Source organism: Oryx dammah, unplaced genomic scaffold (genome assembly GCF_014754425.2).
Source record: "Oryx dammah isolate SB20612 unplaced genomic scaffold, SCBI_Odam_1.1 HiC_scaffold_5, whole genome shotgun sequence".
NCBI lineage: Eukaryota > Metazoa > Chordata > Mammalia > Artiodactyla > Bovidae > Oryx > Oryx dammah.
The window spans coordinates 20,169,039-20,194,647 of NW_024070189.1; the positions used below are offsets into that span (position 1 = coordinate 20,169,039).

General features: G+C 36.7%; 1 protein-coding gene across 1 annotated transcript in view; it reads right to left on the reverse strand.

The window, feature by feature from the left end:
• ADGRV1 (adhesion G protein-coupled receptor V1) overlaps window positions 1–25,609 on the reverse strand; it is a 546,035-nt gene that overhangs the window by 396,798 nt on the left and 123,628 nt on the right. The window contains exons 35-48 of the mRNA XM_040241540.1: window positions 20,505–20,635; window positions 19,368–19,467; window positions 18,487–18,666; window positions 17,583–17,746; window positions 13,534–13,627; window positions 11,383–11,461; window positions 11,139–11,277; window positions 10,377–10,518; window positions 8,509–8,771; window positions 6,295–6,470; window positions 5,373–5,497; window positions 2,023–2,180; window positions 1,787–1,933; window positions 1,357–1,464 (exon numbers count right to left, since the gene is read on the reverse strand). Of these exons, the coding sequence (XP_040097474.1) occupies window positions 1,357–1,464; window positions 1,787–1,933; window positions 2,023–2,180; window positions 5,373–5,497; window positions 6,295–6,470; window positions 8,509–8,771; window positions 10,377–10,518; window positions 11,139–11,277; window positions 11,383–11,461; window positions 13,534–13,627; window positions 17,583–17,746; window positions 18,487–18,666; window positions 19,368–19,467; window positions 20,505–20,635 (2,006 nt within the window). The remainder of the gene's footprint in view (window positions 1–1,356; window positions 1,465–1,786; window positions 1,934–2,022; window positions 2,181–5,372; window positions 5,498–6,294; window positions 6,471–8,508; window positions 8,772–10,376; window positions 10,519–11,138; window positions 11,278–11,382; window positions 11,462–13,533; window positions 13,628–17,582; window positions 17,747–18,486; window positions 18,667–19,367; window positions 19,468–20,504; window positions 20,636–25,609) is intronic.

Here is a 25,609-nt window from a genome sequence, read left to right on the forward strand (position 1 = left end):
AGATTATTACACAGATTGGAAAAAGCTGGCTTAAGGCTCAACATTCAAAAAACTAAGATCATGGCATCCGGTCCCATCACTTCATGGCAAATAGATGGGAAAACAGTGGAAACAGTGGCTGACTATTTTTCTGGGCTCCAAAATCGGTGCAGATGGTGATTGCAACCATGAAATTAAAAGACGCTTGCTCCTTGGGAGGAAAGTTATGACCAACCTAGACAGCATATTAAAAAGCAGAGACATTACTTTGCCAACAAAGGTCCGTCTAGTCAAGGCTATGGTTTTTCCAGTGGTCATGCATGGATGTGAGAGTTAGAGTATAAAGAAAGCTGAGCACCGAAGAATTGATGCTTTTGAACTGTGGTCTTGGAGAAGACTCTTGAGAGTCCCTTGGACTGCAAGGAAATCCAACCAGTCCATCCTAAAGGAGATCAGTCCTGGGTGTTCATTGGAGGGACTGATGTTGAAGCTAAAACTCCAATACTTTGGCCACCTGATGCAGAGAGCTGACTCGTGTGAAAAGACTCTGAAGCTGGGAAAGATTGAGGGCAGGAGGAGAAGGGGATGACAGAGGATGAGATGGCTGGATGGCATCACCGACACAATGGACATGGGTTTGGGTGGACTCCAGGAGTTGGTGATGGACAGGGAGGCCTGGTGTGCTGTGGTTCATGGGGTTACAAAGAGTCAGACACGACTGAGGGACTGAACTGAACTGAACTGATAATAATCTGAGAAAGACGCTAGTGACACAGTAAAGGGAATAACTAACCGTTAGGAAGGCAAGAGGGACCCCTATGTGAGGGGTCTGGTTTTTACAGAAGAAACATTTCTGCCATTGCAACAGGAGGAGGAATAAGACTGGGTATTGGGAGCTTTCTGAATCTGGGGTTGGGAAGATGAGCAATCTCCACCTTGTGGCTCTCATTTCAACAAAGTCATAAACTATATGTGAAGAGATGAGAAGCAGGTATGGAAGTTAGAGAAGTGAGAAAAATTATCAAGTAAATATTTATTAAGACACTGTGATACAGCTTATTAGACACATATGGGATTTCTGGGGTGATGATATGTGCCCCGTTGGCAATGCTAAGATGAAGCTCTATGAAACCAGTTGTGTGATTTTTCTCCATGTTTTCCAATGCAATTAAATTCTAATTAAATATTCATGCCTATTTTTGCACTTGGCTCTTGAAGACTATCATTTAAAAATAACTGTAACTAATCAATATCGATATTCATCTTTACTACTTTATCATAATCAAATTATGGTTTTCTTTTATATCAAACCTACAGAGTAAACCTTTGATATGTTTCAATGATTATATTAAAATATTCAGTTTAAAAGAATCAAACCTGAGTTAATTGAGAATCATTACTTTGACTTGCAACAATCAGATAATCTTGACTGTCTGAAGTAAAATATCTTACTTGAGAACTTTCTGAAATATTGATTGTTTGTACCTGCAAAGAACACAGAATAGTGACGATAAAAATTTAAAGGAAAGTTTACGCAGAAAACCCCTGAATACAGCAAAGCTTAGTAAATATTTGAACCTCAAAACTTGAAAAATCATTCTGATCCCTAGGTAAGCATATCTATGTGTCATTTCAAGAAAGACAAAAATATCCCTGGATTAAGACAACTTGCTAAATGTGTTTTCACTTACAAAAGCCCCTTATCGTGTTAACATAGAACATATTATATCTTCTATTTAGCTCAGTCTCACAAAGCTGATTTTTCTTTTAAATAAAGCAATCTACAAAAAAAGTGAAGTTTTTTTACCAGGAATAATTTGAATCCAGATGTGAAAGTATACACACTATTAACAGAAGACTTTTCTTCATTTCTTTCTTCATGAGTAATCACAAAGTAGGGGGAAAGACCAATATTGAAAGCCTCACATGTTTTAGGATTTTCTATACTTAAATCCTGGGAAACAAGAATGACAGGAAATCAGGAGGCATCCAAAATCTACATGTGCATTTCAGTCTGTGTACCGTAACGTAAGTGATGCTTACCTCAAACGGAACAAAAATCCCTTGCCATCGGTAAAGAGTAGAAGACAATTTTCTTAACATTAAACCATGTACCGAGTCTTCCAAAGTAAAGAAACACCAGCCAGAAGCTGATGCATCCAGAAAGCTTTGAAAAATAGGAAACGTAACATCCATTCCCCCTGAAAAACATAAACCATGGTTTCCTTGTGTAAAATCCTCTCCAGACTTCACCTAGTCAAAGTTTATTTAAACAATGAAACTAGTGAGTGTGTTGCTAGAAATGAAAATATTTCCATGGTAAGCAAGTGCACGCATGCGTGCGTGTGTGTATAAAAGAAAGGAAAGAGACAAACTAGAGAATTTCACGCCAGTAACAGGGTCAACTTACAAAAACAAGAAAAATTTTCACTATCTAAACCCACTAAGACTTTTCTGGAGTATATTTATAAATAAATATTAAATGTATATTTTAACAGGAAATATGTTCAGTATGATTTTTATCAGCTTCCATAAAGATAATGAAAATACAACTGAGAAATTTAAAAGTAATAAACACCTTTTATGGAAACATGCTAAATGCTGGGTTTTAAAAACTTAACATTATTAATTTGAAACTACCCCTATCCAATAATTTCTAACTTCACGTGTTACATATTTTAAGAATGCCAAAGCAGACTCCCTATCAGGGGCTATCAAATTTGATCAGCCTGCGTCTCCTAAAATTCTGTGCAATAATGACATTTCATACATGTCCTGAAAGTCTGTCTACAATTAAACAAAGACAAAAACAAAAAAAACTCCACCTAATGGAGAATACCTTTTAAAAACCCTCCCATGTTCTATTATCACGACAGTTTCCCATAGAAGGTTAGTTCTTTTTAAACTTTAGTTAATGGTGCAAACATAACATACCAAGAACAAATGTCAAGGTTGAAACCTGGGCTCTCTGTACATTACTGATCACTTTTTAGATAACCAGTTCAAGAAGTCATAATGCCAATGCCTTTTATGTACTATCCATTGGTGATTTCCTCTCCCAGAAATCCAATATTTTAGAGTCTTGCCTTGCCACTTTTGAAACACCACAGCTTTGACATTCAGAGCGTGAATATTTTGCACTGAAATCTTAACGATATGGTTAAATCCTTCCCTACCATAATTCAGGAAGAGGGTGGATAAAGAATAAAAAAAATGCCTGTTGAGATCTAAGAATCTTCAACATATACTCTCAGAAGTACATCCACAAAACACATGCAGAGCCCAAACCATGTAGAGGTTTAACTCTGAATTAGAAACCATAATCTTTCTTTTTTTGGCTCTCATCTCTTCATGGCTTCCAGGCAACTAGGAAAGTGAAAGTCACTCAAGTCGTGTCTGACTCTTTGCGACCCCATGGACTGGAGCCTGCCAGGCTCCTCTGTCCATTGAATTCTCCAGGCCAGAATACTGGCATGGGTAGCCTTTCCCTCCCCCAGGGGATCTTCCTAACTCAGGCCTCCCACATTGCAGGTGGATTCTTTACTGTCTGAGCCACCAGGGAAGCCCAAGGCAATTGTACTACTATTAATTATTCCCTTTCTCATCTAAATAATCAATCCTTTTCTACTTACTATGTCTTTTACATCAGCATTTATACGTACTTGCTGCTACTGCTAAGTCGCTTCAGTCGTGTCCGACTCTGTGCGACCCCATAGACGGCAGCCCACCAGATTCCCCCATCCCTGGGATTCTCCAGGCAAGAACACTGGAGTGGGTTGCCATTTCCTTCTCCAATGCATGAAAGTGAAAAGTGAAAGGGAAGTCGCTCAGTCGTGTCCAACTCTTCGAGACCCCATGGACTGCAGCCTACCAGGCTCCTCCATCCATGGAATTTTCCAGGCAAGAGTACTGGAGTGGGGTGCCATTGCCTTCTCCGTTATACATACTCAGGTCTCTTCAAACCAAAGAAATAAACAAAAACCCTGAATCCCTACCCACCTCCCCACCACCACCACTAGTCTTGCTAGGTTCTACCTTCTCAGCCAAACTTCTTGAGCTAGCTACATATATTTGAGGTCTGCATTCTCTCACTTCGATTCAAAATGTTACTTGGGTTGCATCCCTCTAAACAAATAGCTCTTGCTAATGACGAGTATTTTTTCAGTTCTCGTCTTACTTCTCATGAGCAGCTGGCACGATTTATGATTCCTCTCTTTTTAAAAAGCTCTTTGGCCACAGTCTGCAATCCTGCATTCCTCTGGGTTTCTCACCAGGTCTTCTAAGTCTCCTTCTCCTCTCCCTACTCCTTCCATTTGACTCAGTCTGGACCCTCTTCCCTTCTCTGTCTCCATTCTCACTGGCCAGTGTTTTACGTCAATTTCCATGACTTTCAGCAACATGCACACTGCTGCTGCTGCTGCTAACATGCACACTGAACATTCCCAAATTTCTCTCTCAACAGAGATCTTTTATTGAGTCTAAAGAAATGTCTTCTAAAATTTAACTCAAATTCAAATATTTCACTCCCCTCACCAAAGTTAGCACTTTGTTTCCATCAGTACTCCCCTTCTAACTGAAGACATGACTCTGCAACCAACTGCACAAGCTAGAAGCCTAGGAGTTACAGCCAGCACCTTCTCCACATCCAGTCTAGCACCTAGTCCAAGCTACCCCCATCTGTTGCCCTTATGTTTGTCCCTTTATCTCCTCATTTCTCCTGTGCCAATCCATCCTTTACATGGCACCAAGAATGATGCCTTCAAAATATAAATGTGATCATACCACCCACCTGTTATACATGGGCGCCCTCCCTCATGCCTAGATCATGAGACTTTCCATAACCCTAAAATAAAGACTAATGCATGAGATAATATCCTTCAAGTTCTTGAATGATTTGGTCTTACCTAGCTCTCCAAACTCAACACTCCCACTTATTTCTAAACCCAGTGCCCACTCCAGTTTTTCACTTATATGCTCTATACTTCTGCCTTGGCTTCCTGCTTTCTCTTGTATGTTCCTCTAACTCAGGTCTTTGCATAAACCCCACTCATCCTCAAGTCTTAGTTCAAACCCTGACACCCCCTGGGAAGCACTGTCTTATGTTCCCACACTTAGAACTTCACCTTTAAAAAAAATTTATTTTACTTCAAACTACAAGCTGATTTTTACTTACTTATTTCTTCCTCTCCCTAAACTCTGAGCCGCACAAATTCAGTATCATGCCGGGCACAGGACACACTCAATAAACATTTGTGAATGCAATCAAAGAATTAAATATTTATAATGCATTTTCAGTAGAGCCATAAGATCCAACTCATAATGGAAAATGTAAATCTTAAACACGCAATCTTTCTTGGTTATAGAATTTTGTTCTTACAAGAAACTAAACGTACTCATTCCAAAGGCTGTTTCAGAAACTGTCTCCCACTCCACACTCACGGCTAAATCAATGCCATTAGTACGTGACACACTTAAATATACAGTCCTGTTGGCTTCTTCAATGTTTACAGAGGTGCCTCTAAAAGAAACAAAGGGTTGCAGAAAGGAGAAAAAGTATATCATTTCTACATATTAAATATCTATATCACATTGCTAATATATATTTAATATACTTTTAAACTTATACAAATCAAGATGAGATCCATGCACAAATTTTACACAGCAGGGAGGCTAGAATCTACAGCTCAAAACATTCATTTATGAGGATTTTCAAAAGCACAATGATCTCATACTATGAAAGTAAGAAACTGCTAAGAGTCAGTAACTTCACAATACATATTCAAAAATAAAGCTCTGTCATTCCTAAGTTTCTTTTCACGTAAATCAAAACCACTTAACAGAGAAAAAAACAAATCAGAAAACTCTTAACATGGTAATAAAACTAGATCTGGAATATTTTTAAGAAATTAAAAACATATATATTTGTTAGCTTCTAGATGGAATTTCTAAAGCCCAATCATGTTAATATATGATTGAAAAGTCATACCAAAAAAAGTCATTCATTTAATTTGAGCACCTAAACATAATTTATATTGTTCCTCATTTTTTATTATTATTGAAAACACAAAACAGTGCTCTTGACTGACAGTGGCGATTCTGAGCAAACAAGAACTCTAACACCACCATTGAATAGGGCATCATTACGTTTTTGATGCTTCCTGTTATGACAACATGTGGCCTCTCTGGATCTATCAGCTAGAGCTCATTTTAAACGTTCCCATTATAACAGAGATCAGTTTTCCTCTGCATTTTCTTTATATATCACATTTCCAACTTAGCTTCAGAAATGTCAGTTTTCTTATGAATACACTATACCTATTTGCAACTGCAGAGATACTGAATAGCCCCAAAGGGGCCTGGTTCTGCAAAATGGTTATCAGGGTTTGAACATGTGCCCCTAGTCTAGCTCCTCCAGTTGGATTAAACAAGGTGCAAACAAAATGCTCATCCATCTCTGGTTCTGTGTCCAGTATGGCAGATATGTGTAGGGCCTGAAAACATAAGCAAAAAATTATTACTAGAATTCAGTATTTTTGCCACATAGACTAATTTGACATTTTTTGACAACAAAATAATACTTTTGGAAAATATCTTTTTTTTAATTTTTATACTGAGCCTCAAAATGTAATAGTAACAACTCTCTCAAGTTACAGCTTTCAAGATTATCAACACAGTGGCTTAGTCCACTGAAAAGTCCAAAAATAAATATGTATAGTATTTGAAAATATCACTGAGATTTAAAAGCTAAAGTTAGGTCTTCATTTTTTGCTACTTCTTTATCCTGCCCCAGCTATATAACTACATTAGTCTCATACCAGCCTAGGAATCACGCTTAAAAAGCACAAATTAGAAACAACTCCATATGTTTATCAACAGGAGAATGGATAAACAAACAGCCATCTATTCAATGAAATGCTACCAGGCAAGTTAAAAAAGCCTCAACTACTCACGTGTGCAATCAAAACTTGTGTTGACCAAAAGAAGCTAGACACAAAAAGAATTCATACTGTATAACTCTATTTATAAGAAGTTCAAAAATCAGCAAAATGAGTCTTTCATGATAGAAACCAGAAAGCATTTTTGTCTGGGGAGGGTAAGGGACAAGAAGGAAACTTCTGTCTGATGGCAATGTTTAACACATTAATCCGAGTGGTTGTTAGGTTGTTGTATACATATTTTTAAAGTCACTGACTCATGTGCCTAAGATTTTTGTATTTTACTGTTTATACATCAGAGAATAAAAATATGTGGGGAAAAAGGTAGTTATAGAGGTAAGAGAAAAACCTATTTAGTCCAATTTGTTCAAACATTTAGTCTGCCTAATGAATAGAAAGGTTTATAAATATACTATGAAAAAGTCTTTTAAGAAAAAATATATATATAATAACAAGTTTAAAATATACAAAAAGTTAAAAAAATAAAATTTAAAACATTTTTTAAAAAAGGAAAGCATATGAATATAAAGCAACAGAAAATTCATAAAATATTTCAAATTTGAATTCTTTTTATCTATCAAGATGTAAGTGTCCCTGAACAAATCAATTAAATGTTCTAAAATCCCAAAAACAAAAAAAAAACTGGACATGCAAATAAATATGAATTCAAAAGTGTGTTGAAGGTTATACAAATTGATCATAAATAAAACTATTTAATTATTAGATGGATTGTTTTCCAGTGAAATATTTTAAAATATATTATTTTAGATATTATACTTTATATGAGGTGAGGTGAAGTCGCTCAGTCGTGTCTGACTTTTTGCGACCCCGTGGACTGTAACCTACTAGGCTTCTCCGTCCATGGGATTCTCCAAGCAAGAATACTGGAGTGGGTTGCCATTTCCTTCTCCAGGGGATCTTCCCGACCCAGGGATCGAACCCGGGTCTCCAGCATTGGAGGCAGATGCTTTAACCTCTGTACTTGGGTTAAAAATAGCTTAAGCTAATACAATTAGTTGTTTTAAACCTCAACTGTGTTTTAAAAATAAAGTTTAGTAGCAGGAGCAGAAAATTATTACTATACAGAAAGAGAAGTTTCAGAAAGTGAACTTTTGCAAGCACAGTTCAATTTATGATTAATCCTAAATCCAGCATTCTTCTTCCAATAAGCTATTCTTGTTTTCACAAAATACTTGCTTCTCAAACAAGCTGTCTGAAGGAAACAGCTGTATTTTAATAACAATGTGGCAAAAAGAATGACTACCTACTGCTTATGACTGCAATGAAGGGCCTAGAGTTTCTTGTAGTCTATCATTTAAAGGCAATAACTTGAAGCATGCCATTTAAATATACTTAACATTCAAAGCACCAATATGCATATTTTCTTTGTTATTTGCACATTCCACAACTCTGTTAATGGAGCAAATTTCTCCAGCTGCATTCTATACAGACAATACAGTAGTAATCTAGTCATTATCTTCACCTATCCCCTAACCTGGATTTTTTTTCCTAAGATCAAGGGGGCTCCTTGAAGAGAAAAAAAATTATTTTGTAAATATTAATCATTCATTCTCATTAAAGGTTCATCCTGTACCTTGAAACGAACACCTTCTTCTAAAACAACATAGCCTTTGGAAGGAGTCAGGTCTTTCGACTCCACCGAAGAATTCACTTCTGTCACAATGAATTGAACGGTCACAGTTCCAAACAGTCCTTGGGCAGGTTCCCGAACAACGTACAACACTGCCATACTCTCCTGGACGTAGACAGCTGTCGGTTCTCGTAGGAAAAAGTGCTCACTGTTGTTAAACGACAGAACTCCAGGGCCATCGTCATTAGCAAGGATGGTAATGAAGGCTGTCAGAATAAAAATATTAAAACAATAAGTTAAAATAGAATGGGTTATAAGTGGTGGGAAGTATGTGGATACTTCATTGTAAACTAGGCCAATGCTTTTCTAGATCATCTTAAAAGTAAATGTTAAAAGGCATTTAATGAAATTTTACACTCACTCATGATATAAATAAAAAGACTCAGTAATCTTGAGACAAAAGGCAGCTTCTTCAACATGATAAAGTAATATCTCTCAGAAGCCAACAGAAAGTACTAAAGTTTAATGTTGAAACATTAGAAGACAGTGATGCCTCTCATCACTGCTACTGTTCAGCATTGCCCTGGAGCTACCAGCCAGGTAACAGTATAAAAGCAATGGAAAGGAAGCATCAGCATGCCACTATTTCTAGACATCGTGATTATCTTCTTCAAAAAGGCAAGAGAAAAAAATATTAGAACTATTATAATATAAGCTAAGTAACTAAAGGAGACCAGTCCTGAGGGTTCATTGGAAGGGCTGATGCTGAGGCTGAAACTCTAATATTTTGGCCACCTCATGCGAAGAGTTGACTCATTGGAAAAGACCCTGATGCTGGGAGGGATTGGGGGCAGGAGGAGAAGGGGACGACAGAGGATGAGATGGCTGGATGGCATCACCGACTCAGTGCACATGAGTTTGGGTGAACTCCGGGAGTTGGTGATGGACAGGGAGGCCTGGCATGCTGCAATTCATGGGGTTGCAAAGAGTCGGACATGACTGAGTGACTGAACTGAACTAACTGAACCTTCAGAAATCAAGAGCTTTCTATCTTCTACTACCACTACTAATAATGTTAGTAACAGCCAAAACAACAACTACTACTACTGAGAACTTACAAATTGCTTAACCGACATTCTTAACTCATTTAATGCTCACAGTATCCCCGTGGAGTTGATTCTATTATTATTCTCATTTCACAGAATGAATGACTGAAGCACAGACAGGCAATGCGTGGACATTCACAAGCCTAGATGTGGCAGGAATAGCTGTCAAAGCTAGGAAATCTGCTTCAGAGCATGCATTCTAAAAGATTATTATAATACCTCTAAATAATCTAAAAGATGATTATTATAATATATGCTGTGCTGTGCTTAGTTGCTCAGTCATGTCTAACTCTTTGTGACCTCATGGACTGCAGCCTGCCAGGCTCCTCTGTCCATGGGGATTGTCCAGGCAAGAATACTAGAGTGGGTTGTCATGCCCTCCTCCAGGGGATCTTCCCAACCCAGGGATCGAATTCAGGCTTCCCACATTACAGGCAGATTCTTTACCCTCTGAGCCACCAGGAAAGCCCAAGAACACTGAAGTGGGTAGTCTATCTCTTTTCCAGGGGATTTTCCTCACCCAGGAATCGAACCAGGGTCTCCTGCATTGTAGATGGATGTATAATCACTTAAAAATATAATTACAAGGGACCTAGTTCATAATAGCAACAATACCTAGGAATCAAAGCCAGAAGACTTACATGAAAAAAACTGCACAATGTTAATGTGTGACGGTGGCAGATGCTGTCCATGCCCCACCATACCACAGGGCTCACTCAGGAGTCAAGAGAGGTGAGAGGGAGCTGTGTATAAATCATCAATTACCTACTGTATTTTCTCCTAGCTCCAGTCCAGAAGAAGGATTTGTTAAAATCAGCTGAAATGCTTCATCTCCTTCTGGAATATCATCATCAAGAATCATGATGTCAACGTTTTTATACCTTTCTCCACTAGTGAAATGAAGAATCTGGTCCAAGAGGTAGAAGTAGGCAGTATTATATTTTAATACGCTGAGTCATTTTTAAATGTTTGGAGATAAATACGAAATACGGCTGAATGTGAAATAAGCTATTTACAGGACTTTTTCTTTACTTTTTCATGACCTTTTTTTTTTCAATTAAGTTTATAAAGCAGTAGGAAGAAAGGAAACATTTGACTAAGCAGTAAAAAGCAACAAGAGACAAGACAAAAAATATTTTCAAACACTAAAGGTGTTTCAGTAAAGCAAAACAAAGAAATGAAAGCAGTAACTCAAGAAGCATAAGAAGCACTCTGGTAAGGTCATCAATTATATAAACTCTTTTAACACAATAATGTGTGTCCTCCAGTATCAAATATTGCAATTAGATAGCAAAAGAAAAGTGAGAATCAAATATTATAAAAAAATAATGAATGAAGTAAAATATAGAATAATCTTTGAAACAGTACTGAAAATTCAATCTATATAATTTACCAAAACAGTGAAGAGAGCTATTCCACCAGGTGGAACTCTTCGGCTCTAATTGACTGTGGAATACAGAGTAGTTTATTATTTCAAGGTTAACTGATGTACAGGCCCTAAATCACTATAACTGTCAATGAATTCACCATTGGTGTAAAGGCATAATCCACTCCCAGCTGTGCTTCCAAATTCTGGGCATACACAAACAGGGAAACAGGGCCAAGAGCCCCTGTCCTCCTCTGGGCTACCAATGTTAGACTTCCTTGGGTTTCATTTACTTCAAACCTGTGATAAAGAGAAAACATTCATTTTTCCCTTACAAGCTTTTATCCACTAGATAGTAAAGAATCTGAAACTCCATTAAGAGCTCTCACACAGCCTTGGCTTTACCTGCTCTGCTGCCACTCGATTATGCCTCGAGCACCATCATTCGCATCAATGATGATTTGGGCAGCCAAGCCCTCTGAATCTGAAAAAGCATAGAAACATATCTTTAAATAAGCAATTAAAAAGAGAACTATTTGATACAGAATTTAAAGACCATACCTTTGGTATATAGAGGTATTGTCAACACTAATCAAAAGATGCTAAGATACAAATACTTGTATGAGTAAGCAAGCTTTTGCTAACAAGCACCACTAACTCATAGAAATCTAATCAACTGAGAACAGGATAAAATAAGCAATTGGAGCTATGGTTTTATTTCTATTATTTTAATCCATTTAAAGAGGAAAGGAAAATAGGGGATAGCTACAAGAAGGAGAAAGAAGAAGGAAAAACTGGAGAGAGAAAGAGAGGAAGTGCTGCAGAGAAAAATACAGTCATCAAAGAGACAGAGACAGGGGTACAAACAGAAGTTGGGATGGGTGGGAAAGGTTAGGTGGAATAAAGACTAAGCTTAACATAAATTTTCTAATCCCTTTTTATTCTGTATTCTGTTTACCAAGCTCAGTATGTTACCAATATCTGTTATTCAGTCTTGAAACATTAACTAAACCAGTTACTGTTTTGCTCTGTTTTTTAATATGTCTGACTTTTATCTTTTAAATTTCAGAAGCTCCACCTTACTCTCAGATCCTTACAGCTGCCTAGGTGAAGAAGGGTAAGGAGAGTGGCATTCTCTGTGAGTCAGGAGATCAATAACGTCGAGGAAGGATATAAAATCAGGATTTGTGACTAGAGGCTACAGGGCGGAGGTCCAGTCCCACCATTTCCTAGCTGCGTGACTGCAGCGTGATTCCTAGTTTCTCCTAGCCTCAGCTCCCTCATCTGTAAAACGGGCAAATATAACAGACGATAAAGAATCTGCCTGCAGTGCAGGAGACCCAGGTTTGATCCCTGGGTCGGGAAGATCCCCTGGAGAAGGAAATGGCAACCCACTCCAGTGTTCTTGCCTGAAGAACCCCATGGACAGAGGAGCCTGGTGGGCTACAGTCCATGGGGTCGCAGAGTCAGACATGACTGAGTGACTAACACTACTACGACTACTACTACTAAGGAATGATGGTCCTAATATACAAAACACTTGGAAATAAGAGCATCAGAAAGCACTAAACCAAAGCTAATGTTCACATTATCTCTGAGTACAGGGAAGATGACGTACTCTGTGAGTTTTCTTAGTGTGAACAGTAGTAACCTTGTAGTAACCGCTCAATATAAACAACCTAGTCATTGGGATCATGTATTTCTTTTGCATAAAAATGGAAACTTTCCAAATAATAAATTAAAAACGGATTATTCCCTTCTGCTACTTTCAAAGCTGTCACACTGAGCCTCAGAAGTGAGCGAGGAAGTCCCACTCCTCAGGCCACAGTAGGGCCACACTTCTCCCCCCTTTAACCCAGACTCATCTCCCCTCTGCCCAGAACACCTTCTAACCAAGGGACAGGGAGCAGACTACCTCAGTGCTACTCACCACCCCCCACCACCACCGGGCCATCACATCTGAAAGTTTCGAAAAACTTTCCAATACTGAATGTGCAAATCGTGAACAGGAGTTTGTGTTTTAATAGGAAGAATTTCTCTTTTTAAAGTAATCTACATAAATTTGTACTGAGGTTCAAGTTTTACCTTTCAGTCTGTAACGAATTAACTGAGTCTTTTCTAAAGCATGAAAGGAAAGAGATAAAAAGTCAAAACAGAAGCAGAGAACACAGCAAACAAGCAAATGCTGTTCTTAATCTACGAGAAAATGAAAACATCTGATAATCTGGAGATCTAATGAAAACAGCAACTTAAATTTTGAAAGGAAAACGACTTCATAAGAACTAAGTCTATTTTGAAGATTACAAATTTGTTTATAAAATAATTGCAATGTTTAAAGAAGCATCACGCAGGAATTCTTAAATGTCTTTATGCTGTCCAATGCACACAACTACAATATATGAGGGTCTTTCAACTAAAACTAAAAGCTCACCATATTTTCACAAATAGCTGAGATTAGCAAACTTCACAATGATCATTTCTGATTAAAAACTGAAGAAATTTTATTTCATTTGCAGTGAGTAAACAGAAACAAACAAACAAAAAAGGCCACCATACCTAATCTAGGAGGAAATGAAGTGAAAGGAGCCATGATAAGTTCCACATGAGTTAAATTCACGAGGAAACATTCTTCTAGTTCTGGTATATCGTCCTGCAAAAATTCACCCATTAAATTCTCTACAATTACGCTCTCAAAGTAATTACCTCTCACAAGCTGCTTTTTGAAATTATCTTTTAAATATATATATTTAAATGTTATACAGAAAATATAAAAATCCAAACACAGAGTAGAAAAGATTTAAGTCAGAAAAAAAAAAAAATCATGTCTTAGCAATGATTGTTTGGGATTTAACACCAAAAACAAAAGCAATAAAAGCAAAAATAAAAAGTGGAACTACATCAAACTGAAAAGCTTTCTCATAGCAGAAGAAAACATCAGCAAAAGAAAAGGCAACCTATCGAATGGGAGAAAATATTTGCAAATCACAAAGATCCAAAATATATTTTAACAGTAGTGTAAGTCAATAGCAAAACAACAAATAATCTGATTTAAAATGCAGAGGAATGGAACAGAAATTTTTCTAAGGAGGCTATACAAATGGCCAACTTGTACATGAAAATGCACTCAATGTCACTAACCATCATAGAAATGCAAGTCAAAACCACAATGAGACGTCACTTCACACCTGTTAGAATGGCTATTATCAAAAAGATATCAGTGTTGGTGAGAACGTGGAGAAAGGGAAGCCCTTTACACTGTTGGTGAGAGTGTAAACTGGTGCAGTCACTCTGCAAAACAACATGAAGGTTCCTGAGAAACTTAAAAATAGAACCCCCGGCAATTGTACACCTGGGTATTTATCCAAAGGAAATGCAAATAGAATAATGAGGAGGTATATGCACCCCCATATCCATTACAGCATTGTTCACAATGGCCAAGTTACAGAAACAGCCTAAGTGTCCATCGACAGATGAAGGGGTAAGATGCGGTGTGTAAGATGGAACATTATTCAGCCACAAGGAAGAAGGAAATCATTCGTTTTGACAACAAAAATGGATCTTGAAGGCATTACGCTAAGTGAAGTAAGCCAGACAAAGACATACTGTATGATAGAACTTATATGTGGAATCTAAAAAAAAAAAAAGTCATACTCATAAAACAGAGAATAGAAAACCAGTTGTCAGGGGCTAGGTGGGGAAGTTGGGGGTGGGGATAGGGAAGGAATTGTTAAAAGAGTACAAACTCAGCTACAGATGACAGATCTGAGGATCTAAAGTAAAACACGGTGATTCTAGCTGACAACACTTTACTGTGTAACTGGTAGAGTAGAACGTGCATGTTCATACACACACAAAAAGATAAACACATGAGGGGATGGAGGTGTTAACTAGATATGCAAAATCCTTTCACAATGTAAATATAAATCAAATCAACACAATATATGCTTTAACCATCTTCCAATTTTATATACTTTTTAAGATTTTACATAAGTTTACCATGCAGCATAGGCTAACTGTACTTCAATAAAGTTGAATTTTAAAAAAATAAATAAATAAAACTATTAAACTTTTATACCTGATTATATGTTATTACGTTGAACCACATGAAATCTTTTAAATTGATTTCAGTTTTTACCTGGACTAATATGTAAACCAATTATATAAATATACAAGCTTAATATTATTTTAAATATAATAAAAGATTTTAAATTGCTTTCATATCCAATTAAGAGTGAAGAATAGAATAACACGGTGGGAAAAACACAGGCTTTGTAGTCAAAGAGACCTAGTACATTTCTGTAATTTTAGTTGAGTTGTTAAAACATTCGGCCCTCAATTCTGCCATCTTTTTTTTTTTTTTGGCCACACTGGGTCTTCGTTGCTGCTCGTGGGCTTTCTCTAGCTGCGGTGAGCAGCAGCCACCTTCTAGTTGCTGTGCACAGACTTCTCATTGCAGAGGCTTCTCTTGCTGCAGAGCACAGGTTTTAGGGTTGGTGGGCTTTAGCAATAGCAGCTCCTGGGCTCTAGAGCACAAACTCAGCTATTGTGGCGCACAGGTTTAGTTGTCCTGCAGCATGTGGGGTCTTCCTGGAGCAGGGATCGAACCCATGTCCCCTGCATCAGCAGGCAGATGCTTAACCACTGGACCACCAGGGAAATCCAATTCCAATTTATAATGAGGGAAACAGCTACTTTGGGGACTTCCCTGGTGGCTCAGATGGTAAAGCGTCTGCCTACAATGCGGGAGACCCAGGTTCAATCCCTGGGTCAGGAAGATCCCCTAGAGAAGGAAATGGCAACCCACGCCAGTACTCTTGCCTGGAAAATCCCATGGAAGGAGGAGCCTGGTAGGCTACAGTTCATGGGGTTGCAAAGAGTCAGACACAACTCAGCAACTTCACTTTCACTTTCTTTTGGGGGGATATTGATTAAAAATATGTAAAACTGATTAAACATAATGCATAGCAGATGCTTAACCACTGGACCACCAGGGGAAGTCCAATTCCAGTTTATAATGAGGGAAATAACAGCTAGTTTGGGGATATTGATTAAAAATATATAAAACTGGTTATACATAATGCATATAGAGTACCTGGCCCTAGAGTGAGTCCCTACAGAGTGACAGATACTGGTGATGGTTAATTTTCATACAATACTATGATTAATGACTAACAAGGCAGGTGCTCAAAACAGGAGGACTAGCAAAACCACATCATCAGTAACTAGACAGACAGCAATATCAACACAGAAATCTAGTGTGTGTGTATATATATATATATATATATATATGAATACATAATATCAGTGTATATACCTCTCTCTTCATTTTATTTAACGGAGATATGCGGCCACACGAAAAGTTAAGATAATACAAGTCACTGGCTCTGTCTTCTATAATACACGGACCAATGAATTACGGAATCAGCGATGTACACGGACTGTCTCCTATCTACCCCTACCGTACCCCATTCCCACAAAACAACTCTCCTCAGCCTGTATATTCTGTATATATCCCCCTGGCCTGGCTTATTTCTGCACATACAGACTTGTGGTCTTTTAATCTTGTGCTAATAATCTAAGAACCAAAAAGGTTACAAAGACCTAGGGAGAAACAAAGGAAACTTTGAAATTCTGTGTTCATAGAATAAGACTCTGTAAACTAGACCCCTGAAAGGTGACTTTCTGCTTTAAAAACTAACATATCTGAGGAATAATTTATTTTTATTGTTACATTAACAGATACTATGTTTGAAAGAAGATCACCTTAAAGTTTCATCAAATCTTGTGTCGTCACAGACTGAAATAATATTACCTTTCATCTTACAGCTTTAGAATTCTCAAATTATTGTAGTAGGTCACAGTGTCATGGTAATCAACAAAACAAGAATTACTGACTTCAGATGGTAGATGGGTTAGTATTTATAATTTTGTAAATGTAAAAAGCTTTTGAGAAAATAAGAATTTTCAAGAAACAGAACCCCCAAAACACACAGTAATTGAAAATTCATTTTCTAAGGCAATATTACTCTCTCCCTTCCTCCACCCTCTGCCTCACAGTCATCTCCTACCCTCTCCATAGGTATTATTTTCATAAACCTCTTGGAAGTGAATTTAGGTAGTTGAAACACCAGGTCCCAAAACAGCACAAGATTCTGCAATGTGAAAAATCATTTAAAACACAATTTTAGTCACCAATGATTACTTTAAGCTTGACCATAATCACATCTTATACCATCAGCCTCTAGTGAGTTTCCTGCTATCTCTAATTTAACCAGTCTTAACAACTAAGATGCTGACCTACATGGCTTCACTGCTCCAATGAATCCTTCAGAGTAATCAAAATGCTCCTCTGGAATCTCTCAGGCCAATGCTATCTTAAAGGGGATTGCTCTAAAGAAATTTTCTTTATCAAAAGTTGTTTCTATAATAAAATACACTACAACAGATGACCCTATCTAGACAAGAACAGAATCCCTGTGTGGTTAAAAAAAAAGGAATCACAAAAAGAAGTAAGCTGATTTAAAGGCACCAGAGCATTTAATCGATTTCTACTTGTTACCTGGCTATTCACGTCTAGTGCAGCAACAGCAAAATAAGTGCTTTACCTCAAGGATAGTAATGTCGACAGCTCCAGCTGTCTCCCCTTCTTCTAAAATCAGAAAGCCAACGACCGGGACAAAGTCCACATCTGGCTCAGCGAGGTTTCCTTCTGTTTGGTTCTTTCGGCTCAACATTCCAGGAACTGTGGCATACGTGACATTAATTGCTCCTAAGTGAATTGGATGGGAAAACATTTTATAATTAAACTTTAAAAAAAAATAGGAGGTTCAAGAGAGAGGGGACAAAGGTATACCAAAGGTATACCTATGGACAAAGGTATACCTATGGCCAGTTCATGTTTTGTTCATACAGAAACCAACACAATATTGTAAGGCAAATATCCTTCAATTAAAAATAAATTAAATTTTTAAAAATAACATTACAAACTTTTTGACTTTCATAAAAGCACCTCAGTAGCTGCACTGTTGGCCCCCAATTCTTCACCCCTTCCTATGTTTCTGGCCTTTATCATGTAACGGCTCAGTGATACTGCGCTATGGGCAAGGTAGACTCTCCTGCCTCTAGACTTTGGGTTGACTGTGTGACTTATTTTGGCTGCTAGCCAAAGACAAAGTGATTGTGTGCTAGTTCTGAACCTAGACCTGATGGAGTCTGCACGTTTTTGCTTGTCCTCAGGGCCTCTACTGGTGGCAGGAGAAGAATGAGAGGCATATTGGAACAGAGTCACCCTGGGCCAAATCCAGCTCAGTTAGTGGACCCATAGCCCACCCGCTATCATATGCTGCTGAGACTGTATGACTATTTATTGTACAGCATTTTGTGACACTAGATAGTACAATATTCATTTTTTTCCCATTCCTGGTTTATTTTAGCAATGGCTTTCATCCACCCTAGTAGAATACTTAAAAAGCACCTGCCTGGAAATTCCATTCATTGAGTAACACAAACCTAGAGATCCGAATTCTCTGTTGATGAAAAGCTTAATTGTTGTGTTAGCCTCCTGCAGCAAAACAAATCTTGATGAAAGAGCAAAATTTAACACTCCGTGTGGTTCATCACTGGCTTCTACGGTCAGAACAGCTGCATATCCTTGGGCATCGAGCAGAGCAGCGCCTGCTGGTGAAACTCCTAAGAAAGTCAGGGACCACAAGAAATCGAACGGTGATTTGGCATTAACTGCTCAACACTTAAAATATAATCTCACTCTCTGAAACATAGCAAAGTAAGCAGAAAGTGGTTACTGGTACTTCTCTAACAGAAATCTTTAGATTGACAAACAGAAGCTACCTTTTACTTTTCTTCTTAGGTAGTAAATCATGATTCTTTTTTGCTTAACCAATTATTATTAGTTGCTGTACTGGTCATCTGAATTACAGAAAGTGATCAGAAACTAAGGAAAATACACAGATAACTTACACAAATTACTAAATCTAATTTATCCCATATAACTAATCCAGAATCCAAATTGGGAACTGGTGATGGACAGGGAGGCCGATGTGCTATGGTTCATGAGGTTGCAAAGAGTCGGACACAACTGAGCGACTGAAGTGAACTGAGTATAAAATTAATTTCATCAAATTCTACCTTTGGAGATGTATTTTATTCCATAGGAAATACTTAGCAAAAATTCTAGAGTTTTTAACTGAATCTATAAAGATAAGTATTTTCATGCTGAGCTGATTTGTTTGGATCTAAATTGTTACAGGGCAGACGATATTTAAAGTAACATTTTTAAAATCGGTATCCACCTAATCGTTAAATATAGATAGCAACTATTATTTTTTCTGAAAATAACATACCAGAAAAATAACAATAAAATTCTGCATTACCTTGTGTCCTGACATCATACAGAATGACCTGGTATACTTCTTTCTCCTCAGGAATATTGTCATCCAACAAATGCACAGATATTGTTTTATTCAATGACCCCTGTATCAAACACAAAGAAATTCATCCCTCTAGTGTCACTGAGCACAAACTATCTTCTACTTTTATTGTCTTTATAAACCGTGCACCCAAACATAATTTCACTTAAACTGTTCTGTGGCTTAAAAAATAAATTATATATTTAAAAAAAAAAACACTGACTCCTAGGAAAATAGGCTTAAAGTAAACAGGGAACAAACTGGAAGATTTTGGGATCTTATCTAATACGCAGTGTAGCACTACTAAAAATTCCAGACAATGCAACAAGTTGGAGAGACTTCTATGGCAGTGGTGAATGGGAATAACTGGAGTATGGAAAACAAGACCAGCGTTGCAGGGGAACCAGTTAATAGAAGTCAAATGTAATCAAGTAATCAAGGCAGAAGGTTATAAAGGTTTGGCTTATATTTAGGCAGTGGAAATGAAGAGAAAAAGAATTAAACATGTCAGCAAACGAGAATTCCTATCAAGTGGTGTGGAAAAGAGAAGATGAAGAGTAACAATAAAGTAATACTAACTTAGTACCCAAGAACTGTTTTTACAGTTATCTTTCACCAATCATCTTCTTTCCAAATATCAGAAAGAACACCTAAATGAAAGCTCAGAAACACTGTGTGAACAAGAGATAAAAAGACATTTGTTTCTAGGGCTATATTAGCTGTTTCATAGCAGTGAAACATTTAAGTTCCAAGGGCAATTAAAGTTCCAAGAGAATGAGGAGTAAGCAAAGAGGGACAAGAGTATCCATCATCTGCAGAAAGACACAGCTGACACCAACACTGGGAGGGAAGGAGACCCAGAGGGCTGGCCCCGGATACAACGTCAGCGTTTTCTGTTTGCTTCAAGGAGGTCTAGTCATACAAGCACATATACAAAAGCAAACCTCCTCCTGAAGTCTTAGAAATCCTTTGAGTTCCTAAGGAAGTAGCTTCCTCATCAATCTCTGTTAATCCTTGTATTACATCATCAGAATTTTCCCATTTTCCTCACAAAACAGTTTCCTCCGAGTAGTTCAGTACAGTTTTTCTTGGTGCTGTTACCTTAGGAAAGAAGAGCTGACCAGTAGAGTTAGCAAAATTGAGTCCTAGGTTTTGCCCAATAATTTTCCAGTTAACAGTAACATTTCCTCGACCAGGGGGTGTTCTTATCACATGGAACTGTAAAGTTTCTCCTGCAAGTCAAATGTACAGATTAATGAACGTTTAATGTAAAATGAACTTATTCACATTGGAAGTCAACAAAACCCAAATCCCAAACATGCAACTGTTACAATGCCTTTTCTAAGAACATTACAAACCTGTTCTGTTTGCAATTTTCTAGAAGCTTTATACATGCTTAGCGTTTGTTAACACATTACTGCTGATTCCACTTCTAAATACTTCCATTTAGTAGAACTTCAGGAAGTTTAATGGGTAAAAGTTTAAAAGCACATGCTAAAATGGAAAACACAAACTTTTTATACACTCCAAAACATGCACCAGAACAGAAATGTTCTGTAAATTTAATAATTAAGTCCTCATGGTCAAAACTAGCAATAATACAAGTAAATTCTCTCTTCACTTCTCAAAAGGACACAAATTCCTTACACTGGTATGCAATGTGATTTTACACAATGCATGCATAAAAATGCTTGCAAATACCTGAAAATCACATTTCTTTAAACTGTAACTTACATATACCATCAATGATTTTGTTTTATAAAAAGAAATACAAAGGAAAAGTGTCAAATCTGTATATCAACCTCTGTAACTTCACCAAAGTTACAGTTATCCTTCCTGGATAATTGAGGCATTTTTAGATACTTTCCATTCCTGGCTTTTATCCTCATGTAATACTTTATAAAACTGAAGAAAATCAAAACAGACATCTCTTCTAAATTACTTAAAGTGAAAAGTAAGCTCCTATGGAAACTCGCGATGGCTTGCTGATAATATGCTGCATTCAAGATTTTGATGATGATGAACACGTTATACTAATGAAGCATATTACTAAAATGTAATAATAATTTTAAAAAGATAAGTGAATAAATGTTTAAGAAGCTTTAAAAGAACACATTCTTATTCAAATTTTATAGCATAGACATATAGTTGAAATCCATGCATATTCATTTAAAAAATCACTTTTATTTAGTTATCTAAACAAGTTAAATACTTCCGACCTTCTTTAAAGGAGAATAGCAATAAAAATATGAACAGCTTTTCCAAATATATGTTAACTACCACAGCTTTTTTACTCTTGAAAATAAAAAAATTAAATAATTACTTCTAACAGGTTTCTTAAAATATCATAAGTTAATTAATTTAGAGATTATCTTAATCTCAATTTGTTGTTGTTCGGTCGCTAAGTCGTGTCTGACTCTTTGCGACCCCATGAACTGCAGCAAGCCAGGCTTCTCCATCCATCACCAGCTCCCTGAGTTTCCTCAAACTCATGTCCATTGAGTCAGTGATGCCATCCAACCATCTCATCCTCTGGCACCCCTTTCTCCTCTTACCCTCAATTTTTTAATACTAATAAACAAAAAATTTTCATACTAAATTTGAGCACGCATAACTTTAATGCAATAAATTATTTGGGGACAGCAGAAAATATAAGAAAGCATAAACATCAGAAAGACCTCTAAATAAAATTTCCCAAAGTAATTCAATATTTAATGTATACATTTTAAAATGTTTCAATATGAAAAAAATTTTTAACTGTATCATGTTAGTAGGCTATGACTTGGATTTTTTTGAAACATAAAGGAAACACTATTAGAATGTCCAAAGGTTAGGATATAACTGAAAGAATGGGTACAATCAGCAATAATTGCCATACCATCCAAAACATTTATACTTGTATAACTCAGAGGAATATAACAAAGACACTATCATGAAACCCTAGAGTAGCTCTCTTGTATACCATGCAGAATTCCACAGGGGTTTATTACTGAAAGACATGGAGAGACCTTTGGAGTTATTAAGCGGTTTCACCTACAGTGTTGTCTGGTGACACAAATAAAAAGTTATATAGAGTATGGATTTCAAGGAAACACAGTAATATTTAAAAGTGAAAATTATATAAGTTTGAAAAACTACTAAAGATGTAATAAAAATACTAATGGCAAAAAAAATGTAGATCAATGAAAACCCATGTTGAAGGGGAATCTGTAAATGTCATGATAAAAAATTACAGTTCTAAGATGGTACATAGAGATTTGGGAATAAATGCACCATTAAAGGTGAAACTAAAAATGAAATGCTAAGAAGAAAGATGTAAAATCCTCCTATGAACTTATTACATGTAAAAATACTCAGTCTAATACCAATTTTAAGACCACTTTTGAAAATTTAATGATACCACGCAAGTAACTTGAAGAAAATATGGCAAGAAACACAATTTGAAGCCCAACACACACTCATAAAAGGTAAATCAAGCATTCCTTAAACACATAATTGTCTAAAGCTACTGAAAATCATATCAATAGTATATATGATGTGAAGATTTTCTATTAGTCAAAAAACTCTGCCTCTTTAAGGCAGACTGCTAAGAATCAGGTCCATTTGAAATGCTTCCTAGGAAAAATTACTGGAAAGCTATCTTCTACCTAGAGAAGGACTCAAAGAATATAGGAAAAGAAAAAAATTAGAAATAGGTGTTCAGTCTTCTAAATATAAGGGAAGGACAGAAGATAAGGCCTAGAGAGGGAAAGTCAAATTTTCAGATAACAAATGTCTCAACATATTGCTTATAGTTTTTTCCCAGGATGAAGCCCTAGGGAAGGCCCTCCCCTACTGAAACATCTAACTTCTGAAAGATCATCTTGATATGAAATCGAGTCTAGCAAAAGTCAGTGATACTTTTCAGCTCTAAGCAGATGATCTATCATATGCACTCTTGGCCTAGCCTAACACAAATAAGAACTAGGCATAAAATTCATTTTAATAACCCAGAGTGTTTCATCTGCTTGTTGCAAAACAAATCAAGATTCTTCTCACAAAGATAAACATCAACTACAATGCGTTTAACAATAATGGAAAACTAAAATATGGGAAACGTGTTTTAATAGATTCATGTATACATGATATACAGGTACCATCCAAATTGACTGTGCTCTACGACAGAAAATGATTTAAAACAATTACAGAAATACAAATAGTATGAAACACATACTGTCAATAAGAACAGTTAAGATAGAAAGTTGAATGCTTCTAATATAGCAGTTTGATAAATATTTTTTTACAGAATCACATCTCTTGTTCAAATATTTGCCTACAAAAGATATATGCTGTCTCTAAGAAAAGGACATATTTTAAATCTATTGAACATGACATAATGATTCTGATGCTGCAGAGCTGTGTGAAGTGAACCATTTCACACAGATTTATAAAGAGTACATTTATACACAGCATGCGATAAAAACCTACTCTTCCATATTTCTCAATTCTGCCCATTACATTTGAAAGAAAGTAATATTTACCACTGGGCATCTATCCAATGGCCTTAGGACAAAAATGTAGTAGGACTTTACAGAATTTAATATATTGTTAAACACTAGAGCAATTCCTCCCCATGAACTGAAAATGTATCCTAAAGCCAGAAGTTTAGCACAGTCCACATTTTAAAACTAGTCACATAAATGAAACTCCAACACTAGGTCAAAAGCAATGTTAACACTGCCAAAAGCACATATGGCATTTTTATAATTTCATTTCCTTGGCAGTTATCTTTGAAGAATCACCATAAAGTTTTCATTTTTGTAAACTTCTGCGTGATATATAGTTCTCTATGCAATTTTGCAGTAACATAAAGTAACATACAAAATGCTGAATTATTGAGGCCGAACATAATGCTTTTGAAAAAAGAAAATTAACTTAGACTCTAAGAAAAGGTTCAAGAGGAAAGGGAAAGAAAAGTAAACTAAAAAAACAGAAATTTCTTCCATTTTTTATTTGGAAAATGTAAAAAGTCTAGGGAGTACTAATAAATGAAAGCAATTCATCTTTCTGCTTCCTGTACCAAACTCATGCTCACAAGTTGATATGATAAAGTGGCTATTTAACCAATAACACACGTGGACCATGTGTTTTAAGAATCAATCATTTTTCCTGTTTGCACCCTCCTGCAGATATTTAGCTGTTGGAAACTGCAGAGACCACAATCTGGCTTTCAGGCTAAGTTCGGTCAGGTGAGAGAGAACACCGATGTCAGAATGTGCAGTTTCTCCAAGACGACTAGGAGCACAGCAGAGAGCCTAAGTTTCTTCAGAGGCCCCAGCCCACCACTACCACCACCATCCAGATTTCCTTAAGATGAACGTTGTGACGCTAGCTCCTTTACAGTTCTAATCCCCTTAAAGTGATCCAGGACATCCAAATACTTTTGTTCTCCTAGAAAAAAAATCTCATCATATTGCTGAAAATCATATACCTAGAGCAGCTCTTAAATCCTCCAATAAATCTAATCCTTTCTGGTTACTGAATTTATATCCTCCATGAAACTAACACTTTTTATTCTCTTCTTCTACATTACCTTCTTCTCTGTATTTCTTCAACAAAATAAAAACAAGTCCAAAATACTCTATGCTTTACTATCTACAATGTAAAAATCTAGAGAGTACTAACTGATGAACGAAATTCATCGTCCTGTTTCCTGTACCAAACTCATGCTCACAGGTTGATATGATAAAGCAGATTTATTATATCTATTTTATCATATTAGATATGATACAATAATCATATCAGCTTTCTCCAGTTTTTCTCCTTTCCTTGCTCTCAGAGCCAATAAGCTCAATACCCCTTAAGGCAGTGCTTCTAACCTCTAAAGCAGTGAAAGACAAGGGGTTTTTGCTTTGTCTTCCTTGATCTATCACACACTGACACTTGTAAAACAGAAAAAAAATAAATGAGTAGGTAAGTTAAATGTCAAAAGGACACACATACAAACTACAAGCCCAAAGATATCACTTTTGGATTTCACAGCAAAATGAGATTATAAAAGTCTCTAGAAAAGATTATTTTCATTTTCAAATTTATCTTGTCACAAACCAGAAGCAAAAAACACTTTGTGTGAAGACATCAACTTGAGGACCAGACTTTGAGGGGCTAACTGCCCCCAGGGCGTCTACATCCTGTCTTTTATCCTGAGTAATTTGCTGTCCATCTCA